At 39.6% G+C, this 22,105-nt stretch overlaps 1 protein-coding gene across 4 annotated transcripts in view; it reads right to left on the reverse strand.

Annotated features, from left to right (window-relative positions):
* Nucleotides 1-19,505, reverse strand: part of Otud6b (OTU domain containing 6B) — a 31,813-nt gene extending 12,308 nt beyond the window's left edge. For 3 of the 4 annotated variants that reach the window (XR_001174926.1, XM_013012548.1, XM_013012547.1), the window contains exons 1-6: nt 19,308-19,451; nt 18,649-18,800; nt 14,236-14,316; nt 7,773-8,085; nt 5,579-5,640; nt 552-658 (exon numbers count right to left, since the gene is read on the reverse strand). Coding sequence is in view for 3 of the 4 variants with exons in the window: in XM_013012548.1 (XP_012868002.1) it covers nt 552-658; nt 5,579-5,640; nt 7,773-8,085; nt 14,236-14,316; nt 18,649-18,800; nt 19,308-19,389 (797 nt within the window). In the remaining variant the exon portion in view is untranslated. Of the gene's footprint in view, nt 1-551; nt 659-5,578; nt 5,641-7,772; nt 8,086-14,235; nt 14,317-18,648; nt 18,801-19,307 lie in introns of all 4 variants that reach the window. The other variant, XM_013012549.1, reaches the window with a different exon arrangement.
* Between the last annotated feature and the right edge of the window lie 2,600 nt (nt 19,506-22,105).

Genomic DNA, 22,105 nt, shown 5'->3' on the forward strand with positions numbered 1-22,105 from the left:
AAATGCCAGTCCATCGAGGTGTCCCTCAGTAGACTGCATGAACTTTTTAAGAGTTCAATGCCATTTGGCAAGTGTCACACCTGGAGGGCTTCAACCACTGGCGATAAGATGGAAAGGCTGAGATACTAAATCGAAGTAGAAATAGCTAATAAACACTAAAAACATCAAATACTCCATGCTGTATTCCAGAAGCCCTTTCTCAATCATACCAAATACTTCTACAATATAAAGAAGATATCGCATCTGAATATGCTACAGCTTTTATACTTGCTGAAACTGTTAGGCCTATCACTAGCAAACCAAGGCAATACAAACTAATCCTGAAACTTTTCATCATTTTGAATTGACTTAAAATTACTCTTATCTCATACACAAAAATCTAGTACTAGAGTTGCCTTTAAGACAAGATAAATAGAATAGACTCAGCTCAAGATAGTTGTTTGATTAACTGATATACACAGCCTAAAGTAACTTTTTTAGATTCCTTTCTTGTCTTAATCATGAAAAATAGATCTGTAAGAATTTTCTTACACAAAAGCAAAAATACTTACACAAGTATTAGTGGTTTTTTTGGATACTCTTCACCCACTACAATAGGAGGAGAATCTGCCTGTATTATCTCTATTGGTGTTTTTAAAATGTGAGACAGAGCTCTTAGCTACAAGGAGACAAAAAAGATGCATTAGTAAGAAAAATAAAATGGTGAATCTTATTCAGATCACTAACTACTGAAGTACATTCATATTAAACATGGCAACTAGTCACAGCAAAGATGTGCTCTATTCATAACTATGCCAAAATCCTGGACTTTAGAAATTTGTCAAGTTTAGATATACAATGGCTTTGTAAAAATGCAACAGGGAAAAAAACAATTTGTTTAAATAGGGATACAGGTTGACCCATTGCAACAATGAGATGTACAAGACACTATGTCAAAAAACGAACTTTACAATTTAGGGGGGGGGGAGGAGAGTGTAGTTGAAGAGGAGGGAGGGAAGGGATGGTAGGGGAAAAACAAAGGAGGGAACAATGCTTGATAAGAAATGTACTCATTACCTTGCTCATGTAACTGTAACCCCTCTGTACAGTATTTTCACAAAAAAAATGCAACATCCAAGTTAATTAAGTGGAGGTGGCAATACTAGTCTCTCAACATTTGATTACTCTGGAAAATTTTCATAATAAAAGTATTTTTTAAATACCACTAGTTAAGCTCAATACCCAATCAGCCACAACGGGGGGACAGGACAACACAGGAAGTTTATTTTTCTTCTGTTGTTCTAGTTCTGGGGCTTGAATTCAGCCTCAACCTATCATTCAGCATTTCTGCTCATAGCTGGTGCTCTACCACTTGAATTATACCTGTGTGACATTTTGCTGGTTAAAGCTAAGACTCTCAGATTTGTCTTGCCTGGGCTGGCTTCAAACCGTATCTTCGGACCTCAGCTTTCTCAATAGATACCATTATAGACAAGAGCCACCCACACCCAGCAGGAAGTTTATGTTTTTAAGAGCTTTTCAGATGATGTTAATGTAAAAATAGCAGAGACCCACCGTTCTATAATTGTCAAGGCAAGAGTAGAATGAGATATGTGTACAAACTGTTCACAATGAAATCCATCTGATTAACATATTACATAATTTGAATTTCTTAACTACAATAAATACTTGAAGGCCCAGTGGCATGGTTCAAGTGGTAGAGCACTTGACTAGCAGGCCTAAGAAGCCCTAGGACTGCTCAACAACAATAATAACTTGGAGGTTAAAGCCTGATGAATAATACTCACTAATGAAATTAATACTAATGTTTTGTCAGCGTACTATGACCAAGAACTCTATGTACTTACATACATTTTTTTTTTCAGTAGTGGGGCCTGAACTCTGGTCCTGGGTACTGTCCCTCAGCTATTCAGCTCAAGGCTAGCACTCTACTATTTGAGTCACAGCACCACTTCTGGCTTTTTCTGCTTATGTGGTGCTGAGGAATCAGACCCAGGGCCTCATACATGCAAGGCAAGTGCTCTACCACTGAGCCACCTTCCCAGCCCCACTTACATACATTATTATTTGTATGAACTCATTCAATCTTCACAGTAACTTTATGGGACAGACCCAAGCAGTATTTTAATGACACTGAATATGAGGCAGAAAAAGATTAAATGACCTGTCAAAGTCAAACATGAAGAAATTAAATAATCTGTGCTGATTTGAGGAACTTAGAAACTCTAGGGCATTAAGTTCATTAAATAATAACAATAAGAATAACAATAACAACCATTAGCAGCCTTGAATCAACCTTCTATGCATTTATGTAATCTCTACATTTTCTGTATTACCCAGCACATCAAAAGCTGGGCACTGGTGACTCATGCCTGTAATCCTAGGTACTCAGGAGGAAGTCTGCAATCTGAGGACCAAGATTCCAAGCCAGCCCTGGAAAAATGTGAGATTTGTATGTCCAATTAGCCATCAAAAAGACAGAGTAGAAATGTGGCTCAAGTGGTAGAGCAACATCTAGAGTTTAATAAATCCAGTAAAATGTGAGGCCCTGAATTCAAGCTACTGGCATTTAAAAAAAAAAGACCATCAAGAATATAGTCCTTTTAGAAGCTTGTGGAAGAATGTAAAAAGTGAGAGAATACAGAAAGGATCCTTTGTTGCATGGTAACAAATATAATCCCATACTCTGTGCTTTTAAAGTTTCCTTTGAAATACATTTTTCTTATATCTAGAAGAACACTTTTTTTTTTTTGTCAGTCGTGGGGGCTGAACTCTGGGTCTGGGTGCTGTCCCTCAGCTCTACAGCTCAAGGCTAGCACCCTACCACTTGAGCCACAACACCACTTCCAGCTTTTTTCTGCTTATATGGTGCTGAGGAATCAAACCCAGGGCGTCAGGCATGCAAGGCAAGCACTCTACCACTGAGCCAACTTCCCTGCCCTAGAAGAATATTTTTTAACACTAAGAATGGAAGGTATAAAAAAGCAAGGTCTAGAAATCCTAATGTTCCTTCTAACTTTAGAAATCAGATAATAGAGATTTTTATTTAATTTTGATTAATAATGTAAGTTTATCCTAGTGTGAAAATAGCAACTTTTATTTCCAATGAATTCAGACAGATCCTGAGTAAATGTCTTCAAAAGATGTGCTAGAGCCGGGTACTGGTGGCTCACGCCTGTAATCCTAGCTACTCAGGAGGCTGAGATCTGAGGATCGAGGTTCAAAGCCAGCCCGGGCAGGAAAGACTGTGAGACTCCTATCTCCAATAAACCACCAGAAAACCGGAAGTGGCGCTGTAGCTCAAGTGGTAGAGTGCTCGCCTTGAGCTGAAGAGCTGAGGGACAGCGCCCAGGCCCAGAGTTCAAGCCCCACGACCAAAAAAAAAAAAAAAAAAAAGATGTGCTAGAAGGACTTTCTGAGTTTACACTGTTAAGTCTCCAGTATTCTTATTAGTTTGTGATCCTTTAAAAAAACTCAAGTCTTTTAACCTAATGTGCCTAAGTTATTATGAAAATCTCCTGAGTTTCCAAAAGCACAAAAACATACAAAACTAATGGACACAGCTCCCTCTAGTGGAGAGGTACAACTATAACACTGCTAAGAAAAAGATTTTGAACACATCTTAAAACACAGATGCCACAGAAGATTCAAGATGACTAATTAACATTACACAGGACTATTTAATAACATGGTTAGAATTCTACATTTAGCACTTTAGCTTATAAACTTTTACAAATTTACTCTGCTTTATATAGTGTTCACATATGATTGGTTAAGCCCAAATAAGTGTGTGATTATCCTCATTCAATAATTAAGAAACTCAAGCTCAAGAATTTGGCTAACTTCTCCAAGGTCCCAAAACTGAGAAGTTCAAGGAAAAATCAGAACTTGAACTTGACTTCTCATCACCTGTCTTTCTAATATCCAGATTGCTCACCACCACTGGGTCCACCTAGATATTTTGTTTAACAATGAGAGTTGTTTAATTACAGCTAAAAAGTAATCTTGGGAATGCTTGCCTAGCAAGCATGAGGTCCTGAATTCAAATCCCAGTAATTCCCTAAAAAAGAAGGGACAAAAAAAAAACCACATAGTTTTGGGGCAAGGCAAGGTAGTTCATACCTGTAATCAAAGCTATTAGATAGGCAGACGTCAGGAGGATTGTGTTCTAGGCCAGCCTGGACAAAAAAATTTTACTTAAGCAAAATAGGCTAACAGTATGGGCTCATATTGTAGAGCAAGTACAAGGCCCAGAGTTCAACCCCAATACTGCCACTAACAACAACAAAAATCTTGCTAAAACTCCTTCCAAATGACTTCAAGTGACCCAAATGACATTCTCATGTGAATTTCAAGGCATCAACTAACTGCTTTCAGGTAAGTCACTATTAACTAGCAAACTGCCTAAGATTTAATACAGTTGTGTAAGATTGACCTGCATTTCACATAAAAATAACATTTTCTATTTCTTCCTTGTTAGTGAGACAACCCAGGCTGTCCTCAATCTCCTGATCCTCCTGCTCAGGCTTCTTCAGTGCTGGGATTACAGCTATGTACCAGCATGCCCAGCTCACTTTCTACTTCCAAGGTAAAGAAGCTACTTTCCCCACAGCGATTTTTCATCAGCCACTTATCTAGAGTCAAATCTTCTTTTGTTGTTGTTTCCTTTTCTTTTTTGACAGGTTCTGTAGCTCAGGCTAATCATCCTGCCTCAGCCTCTCAATCGCTGGTTTCAGACACATAACACTATATTCATCAAGTCATTTCTCTTAAAACAGAAAACTGAATATATCAGCAGCAGTGTCACACATAAAAACTTATACAATAGGCCCAGAGTTCAAGCCCCATGACAAAAAAAAAAAAAAAAACTTAAGCAAGCTTCTCAAACACAGAAATCTAACACTGAGCTATTTAAAATTAAATAGTGCTTCACTTATTCAAGGTGCATACTTTAATTGAAAGCATAAGAATATTAACAATCTCTTTAGTCAGCAAAGAAATGGCGATAGTGGTCAGGCACCTGTGGCTCACGCCTGTAATCCTAGCTATTCAGGATGCTGAGATCTGAGGATCACAAAGCCAGCCGGGACAGGAAACTCCCTGGGACTCTTATCTCCAATTAACTACCAGAAAACCAGAAGTGGCACTGTGGCTCAAGTGGTAGAGCATTTGCTTTGAGCTGATGAACTCAGGGACAGTGCCCAGGCCCAGAGTTCAAGCCCCATGACTGACCAAAAAAAAGGCAATAGTGGCTGGGAAAGTGGCTTAGTGGTAGAGTGCTTGCTTCACATGCATGAAGCCCTGGGTTCAATTCCTCAGTACCACATAAACAGAAAAAGCCGGAAGTGGTGCTGTGGCTCAAGTGGTGATAGTCTTGAGCAAAAGAAGCTTAGGGACAGTGCTCAGACCCTGAGTTCAAGCCCCAGGACTGGCAAAAAAAAAAAAAGAAATGGCAATTGTAAAAGGACAAAAAATCTTCCAGGAGAAATTAAAATCAACTGAAAACTGTCTAAAACTACAAAAGAGATTCAGAAATAATTTAACAACCTACAATCACTATGAATAATTACACACTTACCTCAAGCTGACCTCCCCATGCAGCTGTGTTTACAATATCATCACAGTACTTTCCAAACTCTTCTGCAGAGAACACATCACAACATAGCACTTAATAATTGTCTTAACTCGTGTCAAAAGATCCCTTTTATAGCTCCCAGGATTCCTGATAAAAATGCCCCAAGTCATGAACATCTCCCTTTCCATCACCTCCCTCTACAAGTTAATCCATTTCCCAGATTCACACTTAATTCACTCCAACTTTCCAACACCTTTCCATCCAAAAGGAAAGCAATGTATTCCTATCTTCCTTCTTCAGAAGCTGTGGCCTGGAAACTACACAGCAAGACTATTTCTCTATTCCCACCCAATGCACTAACTCTCAAAACTGCCACCACAGTTATTATCTTGACATGTGTTCTAAAGCCCAGACTCTGTCCAAAAAATACAACAGAAGACTAATGTGTAGACTTTACACAATCAGGCTTACTGCAAAACCCTATGAGAAATATAAGAAAATAATTTAGGTAAAGTACAAATGAGTTTAAATTCTCATCAGACATCATTAAAGAGCACCTCCTTGTTATTTCAGAAGCACTTATGTTACTTGCTTCAATATCATTCTTAGTGAAGGAAAGGAATCTTGCAATTAGTCCTAGGAGAAGTAAAAGCCCTAATCTGAGTTTCCAAAGACCTATCTGCTCATCTATCTTTTTATACACTGTGTCAAAATGGGCCACAGATATATTCTCTACACAAAACAGAAGAGAGAGGCTGGGAAGGTAGCTCAGAGGTAGAGCGCTTGCCTTGCATGCATGAGGCCCTGGGTTCTATTCCTCAGCACCACATAAGACAAAAGAAAAAAGTCGGAAGTGGTACTGTGGCTCAAGTGGTAGAGCGCTAGCCTTGAACTGAAGAGCTGAGGGACAGCACCCAGGCCCAGAGTTCAAGCCCCGCGACCGGACCCAAAAAAAACAGAAGAGAATGTGTGATGAACTATGTGATGAACTAGAGGGAAAATATGGTGCCTATGTTTGACTCATTCACCACTCCTCAGTGTTGAGACCAGGGCCTAGAACTACGCCTGCACACAATGATCTTCACTAAACAGTGAATGAAAGAATGAATAATTAAGTCTTTTGTCTTTTTTTCTGACTTCAAATCATGTCAGAAATATTCTACCCTAGTTCAGGAGTTTCAACTGAAGAGTCATTTCTTATGTTTCTTCTACAAAATACATGGAAAATGTGTTTCACATCCTAGAGCAAATTCTCATCATTTAGAAAATAGTGACCTAAAACACTAAGAAATATGTAACATTTCAAATACAACACTCATAAGAGGTCAGTGGGTAATAGAATTAGGTATCTCTATAATCCTATTTGCCATCTACTAACAGGTCCTTAGAGCTAAAGACCTCATCAGTTGCTACTGCTCATTCTTCTGCATTCTGTCAGGTTCCACCCTGTTCACCCTCTTCTGCAGGAAACACATTCCATGAAAGGAAAGTCAACCTTAACTGTTCTTTCTCCAGAACTCACCCTGGCCACATGACTTGCTCCAATTAACACTACCAAACCTGCCATCTTCCTCAAAGACTGTCATCCCTTCCATTCTCCCTCATTTGTACGCTTGTGTGCTTCACTCTACTATTTTATCTTTAACAACCAAAACTATGATAGAGAATAAGGCAAGTCATTAAACATCAAATCAAAATTTACTTGAATAGAAATGTCTAATTATAGCTTATTGAAAATAACGTTAAATTTTGCAATGAATAGAAGAAACTAATAATCATTCTCTGCTCATATTCTTAAAACTTTATGTGTATATGTATATATTAATTTATAGAAAACAATTCTGTCCAATTTTTTTTTATTCTTTCTCTTCCTCAAGGACTCTATGAGTTATGTCCTATCACCGGAGACATATATTTAAAAACAACCATAACTACAGATCAATAGAGAGAGGAAGGGCAGGAAAATACAATCATTTGTATTCAATATACATATGTAAAAATGGTAATATATAACTTGAAGGTGCAGATGAGATTAAGAAAGATGGGCGAAGAACAGTGTAAGGGTTGACATTGATCAAGATGTGCTGTACTCATAATCAAGTGAAATCCCTTTGTACAACTACTTCAAATAAAATTTAAATTTAAAAAAAAACAAACAACTAATCAATTAACCAACCATAGAGAAAAAGTAAATAACCTGGTGTATACATGTCTCCTGTATTGGGGTTTGTTAAAAATGGCAAGAAGTCGTCCCTGTGGCTCTGCATGTACTCAGCAGTTTGACTTCTCAGCTTAGCCACAGTCAGGGTGCAGTCCTGTGTTTTCAGCTGGTCCTCGATGGCTCTATACATACAGTGGCCATCAGACGGAATCTGCTTCATTTCCAACTCCCTGGCTGCCAGTATTTCAGTAAGTTTCTCATTTTCCACATGTCTAGCGCCAGATAAGTTCTCAATTTCAGCTTCAGCTATCCTCTCTTCACGTTCCTTTTCCAATGCAGCTTTTTTTTCCTAAGATGAGAATGCAGAAAGAGTAATTTCTTAATAATTTGAAGCAATTCTACTTTATTAAAGGGATGGAGATGTTAAGACTCTAAAACCTTGTTTCCATTTTCCCCCTTACCCCAAAGCACTATCAGATTTATCTAATCACTTGTAGAATTTTTTATACAGTACAGTTCTTTAAGAGCTGTATGTTCCCAGTACCTAACTATAAACTAAGATGTAGAAAGCTTTTCTTGCAGCTGGGCATGCTGCCACATGCCTATAATCCCAGACCTCAGGAGGCATTATTTGGGCTCCATAAGTGTTCCAGATCTGTTTAAGAAACATAGTTAAGACTCAGTCTCAAAAAAGATGAAAGGAGGGCTGGGAAGGTGGCTCAGTGGTAGAGCACTTGTCTTGCATGCATGAGGCCCTGGGTTCGATTCCTCAGCACCACATAAGCAGAAAAAAAAGCCAGAAGTGGTGCTGTGGCTCAAGTGGTAGAACGCCAGCCTTAAGCTGAAGAGCTGAGGGACAGCACCCAGACCCAGAGTTCAGGCCCCACAACCGGACCCAAAAAAAAAAAAAAAAAAGGAAAGAAGGGAGGGAGGGAGGAAGGGAGGGAGGGAAGGGAAGGGAAAGAGAAAGAAGGGAAAGAAAGAAGAAAATAGGAAGGACCTTTATTATGAAGTCAGTCTATCAAGAGAGGCAGGGGGAGAAGAAGAAAGAGAAAGAGGGAAAGAAAGAGGAAGAAAAACAAAAGGAAGGAGTTTTTTTGTTTTTCTTGCCGGGGCTGGTGCTTGAACTCAGGGCCTGGGCACTGTCCTTGGGCCTCTCTGTGCTCAAGGCTAGCACTCTACCACTTCAGCCACAACGCCACTTCCAGTTTCACAGGGATTTTTCTGCCCTGGCTGGCTTCAAACTACAATCCTCAGATCTCAGCCTCCTGAGTAGCTAAGATCTACTGGCACCTGGCTTATATTTTATTTTTAAGACAGAGTTTTGCTATGCAGCCCAACATGGCCTTGAAGTTGCCATCCTTATGAGCCAAGTGCTAAGATTACAAGTATGTACCACCAGGCCCAGCCTTACAAAACCTATTTAAAGATAACTAGGATCTAAAATTTTACTTGCTGATTTTAAGGTATTGTTTTAAGAGTTGTCCTAGGTCTTTTTTTTTTGGTCAGTTGTGGGGCCTGAACTCTGGGCCTGAGTGCTGTCCCTCAGCTCTTCAGCTCAAGGCTAGCGCTCTACCGGAGTTGTCCTAGGTCTATAAACACATTACACAGTTAAGCTCAGGCCAATGTTAGCTTCTTGTCACTCTAATCACAAAGGAGTTTTTAGAGGGCACAGGCAAACATTTCAGTCCAACTACACATACGCTTAATAAGTAATAACACACACAAAAAGACATTTACAAAAATACTACAGACACACACAATTCCCCTCTAAGAATCTCTGCCACCTCCATGCTCTCTGTAGGTATGCAGTGTACCTTTCCAGATTGTTTTTTAAACACGCTTCTAACTGTAGTATACTCATGGAAAATGTGTAACACCTGTAAAAATGGCATCATACTTGACATTCTCATTTTACTTTGCTTATGCAAACTCTCTAAGAGATCTCTCTATGCCACAGGAAAGCATGAGGTAAAGTGAGGACTGAGAGATTTGTGAAATAGCAGAGCAGGAAGTCTGGGGAAGCATAGTAAGAATCACAAGTCAGAAAATGACACGTTTCATAGCTAGACACTGTACAAATACCATGCCAGGAGCTAAGACCTGGGTATATAGTTAGTACCTATTAATTCTATGCTAAGAGCAATAAAAAATTAAAATGATATGCACAAGCATTTGTGGATAGTAGATATGGGCAGAAGAATTATAAAATACATTTTATTTTAAAGTGTGTGGGTCTAGGGATTTTAAGATCTTTCTAATCCTCTACCAAAAGTTTGTTTTATTTGTTCATTCAGTGGAAACTGCTGAATTTAAAAGAATAAAAACAGTCAAACTACATTCTACAAATATTGATACTAGTAGTAAATTACAGTGAAGGAACTGGCAAACAAAGAAGAGAGTAAGTAAAGACTTCTATACTCTGGCTCTAACTCCCCCACAGAGCAGAAGTGGATGAGAGAAGGCAAGCCTCAATGAAAACTGCTGCCACATACTTGTAATACTGCCCGTGAAGTTCCGTGGTAGATTAAGGTAAATCATTTCTAAGTTACCTGAATCAAAGGCAGGCAGTTCCTGGGTTTTCCCAGGGAAGCATAAAAATCTTACAACACAAGATGGCACTCTTACTTTAAAAAAGACTACATAATACTTTAGAGGGGAGAGAAGAATAAGCACCTTAGAAATCATCTAATTCCAAAACCCCTCATTTTCCTCTTCTGAGGAAACAGCACGCAGAAAGATTTCCAAAGGCCATGCAGCCGGTTAGAGCAGAGCGTGGCTCAGGGACAACACCCAGAACTCCTTCTATTCAGGCTCCTGAATCAGAATAAAAGTTGGAGCAGATGGGAGCTAGAGTTAAATGGTGTCATATACTTTTCACTAGCAGAGTGCAACTTTATTTGTAAAATGCTGTGCATTTCCAAAATACTAATTCCACCATTTCATTTTCTCCACTCATGTTTTACTTTAGCATTTCAAGGTAACTGTTTGTTTTCCAGCGTGCAACATGCTAGGTGCCAAGTCTGTCGGATTCATTCTCCTACAAAATAGTTTCAACAACATTAGGTACTATGTCTTCTATATCTAAAGAACTAGTTAGAGATAGGATGGAACCAAAAAGGTCTAGCAAAACTATGTTAGAGAAAAACAGCATGAAATTTACAAATAAAACTATTGGTAAAACTATCATGTTGATAAGCTAATATAAGCAAAAGCAGTGCATGGGAAATCATGACAACAGGGCACTTAAGTCCTAGGTTTGTATTAAATTCAGTAAACAAGAAATAATCTGGGTCTTGCCTTTATTTGTAAAATATATTGAATAAAATCTTATTCTACCTCTCAAATTTCGTTTTTTGCTTTCATTTTTTTTAATCTGTCATTTGTGGGGCTTGAACTCAGGGCCTGGGTGCTGTCCCTGAGCTCTCTTACTCAAAGCTAGTGCTCTACCACTTTAAGTCACAGCTCCACTTCTAGTTTCCTGGTGGTTTATTGGAGATAAGAGTCTCATGGACTTTCCTGCCTAGGCTGGCTTTGAACCGCAATCCTCAGATCTCGATTTCCTGCATAGCTAGGATTACAGGCGAGAGCCACCAGCAAGTAGCTTCATTATATTTTTTGAAGCCCACTATTCTAATATCTTCTTTGGACTTTTTCACCACATCAAAAAAGCTTCAAAGTTCTTTTAATTAATTATTTTTTTAAAAACTCCTTCTCAGCCAGGCGTCAGTGGCTCACAACTGTAAACCTAGCTACTCAGGAGGCTGAGCTCTGAGGATCATGGTTCAAAGCCAGCCTGGGCAGGAAATTCTGTGACACTCTTATCTTCAATAAACCACCAGAAAACCTGAAGTGGCTCTGTGGCTCAAGTGGTAGAGTGCTAGCCTTGAGCTTGAGAGCTGAGGGACAGCACCCAGGCCCAGAGTTCAAGCCCCAGAAAGGACAAAATAAAAAACCTCCTTCTCTAGGTTACAAACAAGACACATGTTCTACAAGATTCCTCAAGATTTACAGTAAATCTTCATGAAGTTTTGTCATGTTTTTCTCCCAGAGTTTTGTCTCTGGACAACTATATATACTTAGTTAACTGGTTATCAAAAATAAAGGTTTCAAACTCCTAACTAACCATTTTGATTTCGGATTCCATTTTCTGAAGTTATTATAAACTTTTAATATTTTTATTTGAGAATTTGATTAATATAACAAACTAGTAAGAAAATTCCAAGGCATCTGACTTCCAAGTGCTAAATTACTTGGAAGAGAAAAGATACTAATTGTCCAAGAGCATGGCCAAAAAAGTATAAACTTGAGTTAGGAGAAAAATGAAACATTTTTGAGGAAGGCACCCTTTTTGTTTTCTTAAGGGGCCACATAAGAATGAACAAGGAAAGAAATTGTATCCTTATGTTTTCTAGAATGAAGTAGGCTACTATAAGTTGTATCAATTACTGGAGGTAATTTTAAAAACTATTGTTATATTACCGTAACACAACCTACTTTTGATTTGTAAAAGCTGGGTGACAAGTGTGGGAACATGGCAAAAAGAATGTCAGAAGTAAGGAGTTGGAACTAGACAGTCTCCAAAATAGTACAGAATTTCTTTGGAACTCATAATCCCATTACTCAAGAAAAAAAATATTTCATAAAAGTAAAATAAATGACTACTGATTTACCACTTAACTTTGAAACAAAAAAGTCACTGTTCTTGGGTTTTATTTTGTTTTTACTTTTTCCATATTTTTGTTGGTTATGGGGCTTGAACTCACAGCCTGGGGGCCATCCCTAACCTTGTTTTTTGCTCAAGGCTAGTGCTCCACCACTTTGAGCCACAGAACCACTCTGATTTTTTTTTTTTCTGGTGGTTAATTGGAGATAAAAGTCTCAGGAATTTTCTGCCTAGTCTGGCTCCAAACCACAATCCTCAAATCTCATACTCCGGAGTATCTATAATTACAGTTGTGAGCCACCTGTGCCCAGCTTGGGACATACTATACTATACTATACTGTCTATACTATAGTATACTTAACACAGTAAACAACCATTTGCCAACCATTCAATGCTCCAATAACAGTATATTATTTAATAAAATGATTATATGAAATCAGTATATAGCCTAAAGAAGTTAAGAATCTTACAAAGTCACTGCAAGTGAAATTAAAGGCTGTAGTTCAGTTGTAGAACAATTGTGTAGCACATGTGCAGCCCTAGGTTCAGTCCTAGTGCTACATGGATCTGATAATGAACTCATCTGTCTAATATTAACTCCATTCTCTGCCAAATTACCTGTAACTATGTAAGATGCGGCATTAGTTTTAAAAGATGCCAATAATCCCAGCACTTGGGGAGGCTGAGGCATAAAAATTGACAGTCTCAGGCTAGCCAAAAATCTAAACAATACTTTTTTTTTAATCCTACTAAAACAGTATTTGCAACTGGAAAGATTAAACTTAGATCATTTTCTTAAATATTGTATTATCTTTATGTAGTTGTACAAAGGAGTTGCCAGTTAACAAGCAGTTTATGAATACTTCATAGAGCATCAAAAATCAGATAAAGACTTCAAAGAGCAATTATGAATACTGTACTTCAAAGAGCATCTTGATCAATGTCACCCTTTCAACGTTCTCACCCATCCCTTCTAACACACCACTCCCTCATTTTCCTTAATTTTGAAGGATATACACTGAATTCCTGAGTGGATTCTCCCTGCTTTCTCCTCTTTGTCTGCCCCACTCCCCACACACCGAATCCACCCCTTTTTCTTTGTCCAAGTGAAAAGGTCTTACTTATCTAAAGATATTCTCATAATGAATACCATTAGTTATTTCCAATAAATTATTTTCCATATAGCCTTTGTAATGTGATATTTCATTCTCATAATTGGTTGTTTGGTTTTGGTTTTTTGCTGTTGTTGTTGGTTTTTTGCTGCTGCTGCTATTGATGTTTTATACTATTTTTCCTATTTAGAATAACCTGTCTAAAATATTGTAGTTCCTTCAAATCCCAATCTATCACTTAACACTTTATACAATTAACCCACACTTAACTGAATTTTTAGAAGAACTATTAAATATCAACATAATTCTCTTACAACTTTGAACACCTATATATGTTATCTTTTAGGTTCAAATCCTTGTTTCTTTATTCAATGCCATAGATTTTCAAATAGAGTTAAAGGTCTGAGCCATTCTAAATCAAGTCTGGGATTAAAAGAATTCCCTTATGCTCTCCCTCCTCAAGCCTACCCTTTAGGTGAACTGCAAATTGAACACCTTATGTTATACTGCCCTAGGCCTACTTTCTTCTCTATAAAATAGATGGGGATACAAAATCTTACTTCACTTGATTAAATGAAATTTCACAGAAACAGCCACACATATTAGAAACATAGAAAGTACTTAACACCAAGGAACTTCATTTTTTCTATTCCCTTCTTGTACACACATAGTACTAAGCACACAGAAGAAATTTTTATACTTGGTGCCATGACTTTCATACCCGTCTCTTTTGTGCTTTTGATATCCGAGGTGGTTGATTCTCAATTACCAGGTGTGAAATGTTAACAGCAATAGAATCTATCTGAAGGAAACAAAAAGCAGAAAAAAATATTTTAAATTATCAAAAATATTAGCTTACTAGTCATCACTGAAAATCACAAATACATCCAATCCTACATTTTGCATTTCAGCAACAGCAACACTTTATTACATGGTATGATTTTGTCTACTTTCTCTAGTTTTATGAAATAATTTCCCAGAATCCCAAGGAACTTCATGCTAGTTCTTCAAAGCTAAAGCTCATCTGGCATGCCCATCTGTTTTCCTTCTAACTACTCCATTCACTGCTGATTTGCTCTCTGAATGTTGATAGTACATAGAAATCTTGTCTCTTTTTTTAGTAGAACAGACCCATAGAGCCTTTAGTAATTTCAAGCAAATCAGACTTCAGAGCAAGAAAAATAATCATGAATTAAACAGACATTTCATGATAAAAATTAATAATACACATATATACGTATGCAAGATGTAAAAAGCTTTAATTCACCTGTGTCCAGTAAACTACCAAACGTATAAGAAAAAAAATGACAGAACTACAAAAAGAAATAGATTCCTTACAATACCTAGAAATTTCAGCATCCCAGTTAGTAATTGAAAGGGCCAGCAGGTGGAAAATGAGTGAAGGCGTACTTAGACTGAAGAGGACAAGTTAACTGAATACAATTAACACGTATTGTACAAAACAATACCAGAACACAAATCATCGGCAAGCTCAGTGGAACCAGTACTGTAATCATTTCTACACCAGAAACCACATTTTCACAAATTAAAAAAATAGAAATCAAGTCAAATGTGCTCTAAAACAACAGTGGAATAAAACTAGATATTAATTACAGAAAGCGAAGCAGAAAATCCCTAAATATTTGTTGAGCCAGAACATTTTTTTCATTTTCCTTTAAAAAAACAGTATTAGCATAGAAGAATTGTACAAAGAGATTTCATTTGGGATGTTTACAACATGAATAGACACTGATGAAAAATAGAAAACATACATTCTTCTTTATTGACATATATGGCATGTCACATATATGCCATGCCACATGTCAGGTTATGCTGCACATGCCATGTGTAACGCATGCCCACATGTCATATATGTCAGGTCATATCGTGTAATACATGCCATAACTGCCACATGTCACACGTGTCATATATCATGTGGGTCACACAGAATGGCTATGTCACACGCGACATCTGTCACGTAAGAAATCTAAATCTTACTCTGCCTCAATTCATTTCTACCAACCTTAAATGGGGCAACACAGTCTTTTCTCCATTTTAATTATCCAGAACACGATGAGTCCACTAAACTTTCCTTCATTTCCTTCCTACAAAACTGAGACCTAGCCAGGAACTGCTGGCTCGAGTCTGTAACTCTAGCTATTTAGGAGGCTGAGATTTGAGAATCAAAGCTAGAAGCCAGCCCAGGCAGGGGACTCCATGTGACTATCTTCAATTAATGACCAAAAAGATGGCAATAGGTCTGTGGCTCAAGTGGTAAGAGCACAAGCCCTGACCAAGAAAAGCTTAGGGTCAGGACCCACATCCTCAATTCAAGTCCCAGGCTCAGCACCAAAATAAAACAACAAAAACAAAAACCAACTAAGACCTTCAAGCAGAAACATATTTTATTTCTAAGATCATTCAATATTACAAGCAGTCCTAATCCTCAAAAGTTAATTGTGTGTTTGTTAAAGAAAAAAACAAAGCATACTAGTCTTCTATTAAGGTAAGCAACTAGCATTTTGTTATTATAATGATGTTAAGCTAGCTTTCAGAATGATACATGAGAAAAATAACTCAAAGCCTTTAATTCAAGGAGTCCCTAAAAAAGCTATATCCCCAAGTGATAAAAACATAAAACTATATAAAGACTTCTAAGGGCAATTATTAAGTTTACAGACATTAGGAATCTTACGATTTTTTTGTGGATGCTGCTAAAATTCACAGCCATATTAATACATTTGGCAGGACAGAAACGCATGAGAAAAACAAAAAAGCTATGATGTAAGAATTTAGGTAGGTGTCAACAAGAAAACAAGTTAGTAAAAGTGAAAAGAATGGGATATTTTATTTTAACAGACTATGTAAAGTTCAAGATTTAAACTATTTCCCTTGGAAACCTTGGAAAGAAATCTCAAATTTGAAGTCCTAAAAAAGCAAATAAAACTATCTTGCTAATAAGAAAGATAGGACGATAATTAGGAATACCACAATTGTGAAAACACAATCCTTGTTTGCTGAGATTAAGTACTGCAAAAGCAAGAAAAGCTAGGATCTTAATAACTGGCTAATAAAGTTAAAGAAATTCAACCTATCATTTATTATAGGACCATTGTAATCAGTACAGATAAGCTGTTTCCCCTGTTAAAAGCAGACCCAAAATAAACCAATGAAATTTAACTGTGGCAGGTAAGACTTCATACTGATATAAGCAATCTCTAGGGCTGGGAAGGTGGCTCAGTGGTAGAGTGCTTGCCTTGCATGCCTGAGGCCCTGGGTTCGATTCCTCAGCACCACATAAGCAAAAAGAAAAACGCTGGAAGTGGTGTTGTGGCTCAAGTGGGAGAGAGCTAGCCTTGAGCTGAAGAGCTGAGGGACAGTACCCAGGCCCAGAGTCCAGGCCCCATGACTGGATTCCCCCACCCCACCCCCCAAAAAAAAGAAATCTCTACCTGGCACTGGTGGTTCATGCTAGTATTCCTAGCTGAGATCTAAGGATCAAGGTTCAAAGCCATTGTGGGCAGAAAAGACTTTGAGACTCATATGTCCAAATAACCATTTTTTAAAAAGCTAGAGGGGCTGGGAAGGTGGCTCAGTGGTAGAGTGCTTGCCTTGCATGCACGAGGCCCTGGGTTCGATTCCTCAGCACCACATAAGCAGAAAAAGCTGGAAGTGGTGCTGTGGCTCCAGTGGTAGAGTACTAGCCCTGAGCTGAAGAGCTGAAGGACAGCACCCAGGCCCAGAGTTCAGGCCCCATGACTGGCAAAAAAAAAAAAAAGCTAGAAGTGGAGCTGTGGCTCAAATTGTGGAGAAAAAGGAAAGGGACAGTGCACAGCCCCTGGGTTTAAGCCCCAGTGCCAAAACACAAAAAAATAAAAATAAAAGATCTCCAACAAAAATGGAGTAAGAACAGGATACCAGGGGTTCATGCCTATAATCCTAAATCCTAACTACTTGGGAGCCTGAGATGGAGAGGACTGAGGTTCAAGATCAGTCTAGGCATACACTTGACGCCTTCTCTCAACCAATAGGTAAGTATGGTAATGCATGCTTGTCATTCCAGCCACATGGGAAACTGACATCAGAAGGATTGCAGTTTCATGCTAACTTCCACAGAGAAGTCTATAAGACTCAGCTCAACAGAAGCTGGGTATGGTGGTATACATATGTTGTCCCGACTGTGAAAAGTGCAAAAATAGAAGGATCATGGTTCAGGCACACATCAGGCAAGGTGCAAGACAGTATTTCAAAATCAACCAGCACAAAAAAAAGAGACTGGAGGCATGACTCAGTGATACAGTTCCTGCCTAGCAAATGTAAGGTGCTGAGTTCAAACCTCAGTACCACAAAAAAGAAACAAAAATAAGAGTATATGAACCTTCATCTCCAAAACACATATACACTACACAAAGCTACGATGTAATTCAGTAAGCATGAAATGGTTCTGATTTTCAATTTTGTCTTTGGCACTCAAGAACTGTTATTTTTAAGACAAGTTCTTAATCTAATTCATTTCCCACTGGGAAAGTGTTATTATCTTCTACTTCACAGGAAAGACCTTACAGTGTTACCAAGGAGTAAAAGACATAATGCACATAGTATGTTAAAGTGCTTGCCAATCATGTATTACCTACGATGACAAATACTGATTAAAATAATGAAAGTTAACATGCTCCTGTCTACTCATTTACATCACTTACTAGACCTTGATCACCAAGCACTTTAATGACTTTAAAATGTTATTACATTTGTGTTCCCTTTTGGTTCTTACAAGATCTGCGTAAATAGCAAAAACATTTGTGTCATCATTATCTGCCAGGAAAATTATGCACAGAAGGACTGAGTAACTTTGCCAGGTTACAGTCCTATTCACTGGCAATTCTAGGACTACAAGTCTCATCTTCCAACTTTCATTTGCAGATAAAGTACTGTACTTTCTTTGCTGACTGACCTCCCTTACAGAAACACACTGCCACACATAAGTTAATGAAAGTGATGTCTGAGCATGTCGGAATGACTTTATTCCCCTACTGCTTTTATGATATATATATATATATATATATAATAAACAGCTTAACCGAAGTAACCACGTGTATTTAGATATTACAGGCAACGACAACATCATTCCACACACCTCATTCTCTTTAGAAGCCAGCTTCAATTGCTCTAGTTCCTCTCTGTGTTTCTGTTCCATTTCTTTTTCCAACTTAGCAACATCTTCGGTGAGTTGCTTCCTCCTCTTTTTGTCATTCTTGGGAACAGCATTCTTCATGCCTTGAATTTTTGCTAAAAAGCCACCGAAGGCATAAAAATTAGAAACTCGGGATTAACAGAAAAGGAAAGAAGAACCAGTAAGGGGAGAAAGACATAGGAAAAGTAGTTACATAGATGCAAGAAGTGTGAACGTTACAACAATGGAATAGCTACCAAACACTTCATTCATAGAACCATGAATCTGTTCGCTAGTGGAAGAGAATGGGGAAGGGGAGTGGATGAAACAAGTTTTCAACGCGTCAAGTACCTTCGAAACCCTCCGAACTAAGGGAAGCTGATACAAAATGCACCCGCTGGGGCGGCCCGCTGGGGCAGGCACGGGAAGGGGGGAACTAGGCGGGGATCGGTCCTCGGGGGGGACGCAGGCCCGGCCGGCGCGGGGCAGGAGGCGCGCGGCGGGGCTCAGCAAAGGACGGCTGCGGGACTAAGGGGCCGCGGGACGGGGGCAAGCGGGCGGATCCGGGAGGAAAGACCGGGGGTCCGCACGGCCCGCCAGTCGGCGGGGCCGAGGAGGATCACCTTGCAACTCCTTCTTCTCCTTGCGATGCCGCCTCGCCAGCTGCTCCTCCTCGTCCAGATCCTCGGCCGGGTCGGCCTCCATGACGACCGGGGTCGCCGGGCACACGCACCGGCGGAGGGTACACGCGGCGGCGGGGGAGAGCCGCACCAGCGACCAGCAAGCACCTCCCACCCCTCAACCCTCACCCGGGGCGCCATTGGCCACCGCGGAGCCCCAGCCCCGCCTTCAAGGCGGCACCGGATCTGAGGCGGGCCTCGGGACCGAGGTGGAGGCGGAGTCGAGAGCTGCGCGTGAGCGCTCCCGCGACCCCCCCCGCCCCTCGGATTGGGCGGGGCGGCCAGGGAGGAAACGCGAACCGGCGGACCCGCCCCGCGGCGATGACTGACAGGTCGCCCCAGCCCCTTCAGCCAGGGCATTGGATCTGAAGGGAGGCGCGCGGAGATGACGTCATGGGAAGCGCCCGGGGGAGTCTTTTCGATTTGGTTTCCGGATTCGAAAGCTGGAAAGTGGTTTAGCTTTTGACTGTCTTTGCTATGGAGAGCTATTGAAAAGATAAGTAAGGAGGAAGGACTTTTAATGAGTAATAAAGCGCTGGGCTATCCGTAGAGGTCTTTGGGCGGCATCAGGTTCAGAGTAGCCAAGCTCTTCATGTTCAAGGGCGCTAGGCTCTGCCCAATTTGGGGAGACAGCAGCAGAGCCAAGGAAAGGGAAAGATGCCTCGTGTGGTCCCGGAGATGGGGCCGTGGCCGCGGGAGAGACGGACGGACGGTTGGCAGTGCGGTGTGAGGCAAGGGCGTGGAGCCCTCCGGCCCGGAAGCTTCCGGGGGGTCGAGTGAGGGAACAGTGTAGGCCGGGCGGGCACAAAGTCAGATTATTGCCGTGGAGTGTTGACAGAAATCGGAGCGGGACGGGGAAGGAGGCCAGTGTAAGAGGAGGAGAACACAACCAGATTGCCTGAGACGGGTCAAGGTCAATGAAGCTGATCCAGTAACGGAGGAACGACCCGAACAACATTCACAGTTAAAACGAAAGAGGCCTCCAAATGGAAAAGGCGCCCGCCGCACCTTTAAATTTTACGAAAGGAGAGCAATACGTAGAAGTCTGGCTACGTTTTAAACTTAAAGGGTCAAAAAAAAAAAATGACAAGCTGGATCCAGGCAGAGAAATCAGCAACATATAAAAGAACAAAAGTCAGGCTGACCTCACATCTATATCTTGCAGTTCTAAGTGTCAGAAGACAATGGGTTCCTAAAGTTTTAAGGAAAAATTGTTGAACCAAGAATTATGTACCTTGTCAAGTTACTATTTCTGTATGCAGGAAACTGGAAGGCGATCTCAGAAATCGAGGCTTAAGAATGCCCACCAAGAATCTTTTCCAAAAACTTTTCTGAAATGGTCACTGCAGCCAGCAGAGAACATGAAACAAAACAACTAAGTAGGAAATTGTATAAAAGAACAATAAGCATGAAAGCTAATTGGGGCATTACATTTAATTGCTATATTTAGGGCAGTAAACCGATTATATGACGGGTTTTTAAATGATGATTTTTATAGTTTTGGAGGGATTTTTGTTGTTCTTTGGTATTTATGAAAGTGTTCTTGAATTTTAATTCTTCTGTCCCTGCCTTCTAGAGATTACATGCTTGTATTACTCACCCTGTGTTATGAAGTCCTAAACCGAAAGGTATGCCAAATATTCAGTATACTGGGAAAATACTGTTTTATTTTTATTTATTCATTTATTTTGGTCGGTCGTGGGGCTTGAACTCTGGGCTTGGGTGCTGCCCCTACGCTCCTCAGCTCAAGGCAAGCGCTCTACCACTCGAGCCACAGCGCCACTTTCGGTTTTTCTAGTGGTTTATTGAAGGTAAGAGTCTCATGGCCTTTCCTGTCCAGGCTGGCTTTGAACCGTGAGCCTCCTGAGTAGCTAGGATTACAGGCGTGAGCCACCGGCGCCTGACTCTTTTATTTTTTAACATGTAAGTAGTGTGGAGAAAGATTCATGTTGATAAGTTTTATGTGGGGAAAGATTCATGTTGATAAGCTTTATAGAGCGTCATGACTGGATAGGGAAAGTACAATAAAGATATGCTAAATGTTAATATGACAAAAATATAAAATTGTACTTGTATTTTGTTTATGTTTAACTGAGGGGAAAACTGGTAGTGTAATCATCTTAATGTTCATGTTGTAAAAAGAAAACATTCAGAATTCAAAAACATGATAAAATATTTTAAACCGAGAGCTGTTGGTTCACACCTGCAATCCTGCCTATTTAGGAAGTAAGATTGAAGGACTGTGGGTCAACGCCAACCAAGGCAGACTATACTCCATCTCGGGAAGCATGGTCAAGTGATAGAGCTCAACCTGAGCAAATATAAGGACTTATGTTCAAACCCTACACAAGCAAATATATATACATATATATGTTGTATACAAATATATTACATTTAGGAAATTTTATATAGAAATAGCATAGGATTGATATGTAAGGCCAATGCTCCTGTCTTTGTATGCTGGCAAACAAGTTAATAATCCTTCATCTGAAGACTCTTTAGTGCTTATTGCCTCACACTTCATAATGAAATGTTTCATCACTTTGCCATGCCTCTCTTTTTGCTTTTAGTTGTTTTTCAAATAGTCTCAGACTTGTTGCTCAGGTTTTCCCCCAAAGTGCAACCTTCTGAACTCTACCTCCAGAGTAGAAGAGGTTAGTAATATTAGAGTAGAAGAGATTAGATCATAAGCATCATTCATGTCTAAGAGCTAAAGTACTTGAGAAGAAGGTATATTAGTC

This window comes from Dipodomys ordii, unplaced genomic scaffold (assembly GCF_000151885.1).
Source record: "Dipodomys ordii isolate 6190 unplaced genomic scaffold, Dord_2.0 Scaffold17, whole genome shotgun sequence".
NCBI classification, from domain to species: domain Eukaryota; kingdom Metazoa; phylum Chordata; class Mammalia; order Rodentia; family Heteromyidae; genus Dipodomys; species Dipodomys ordii.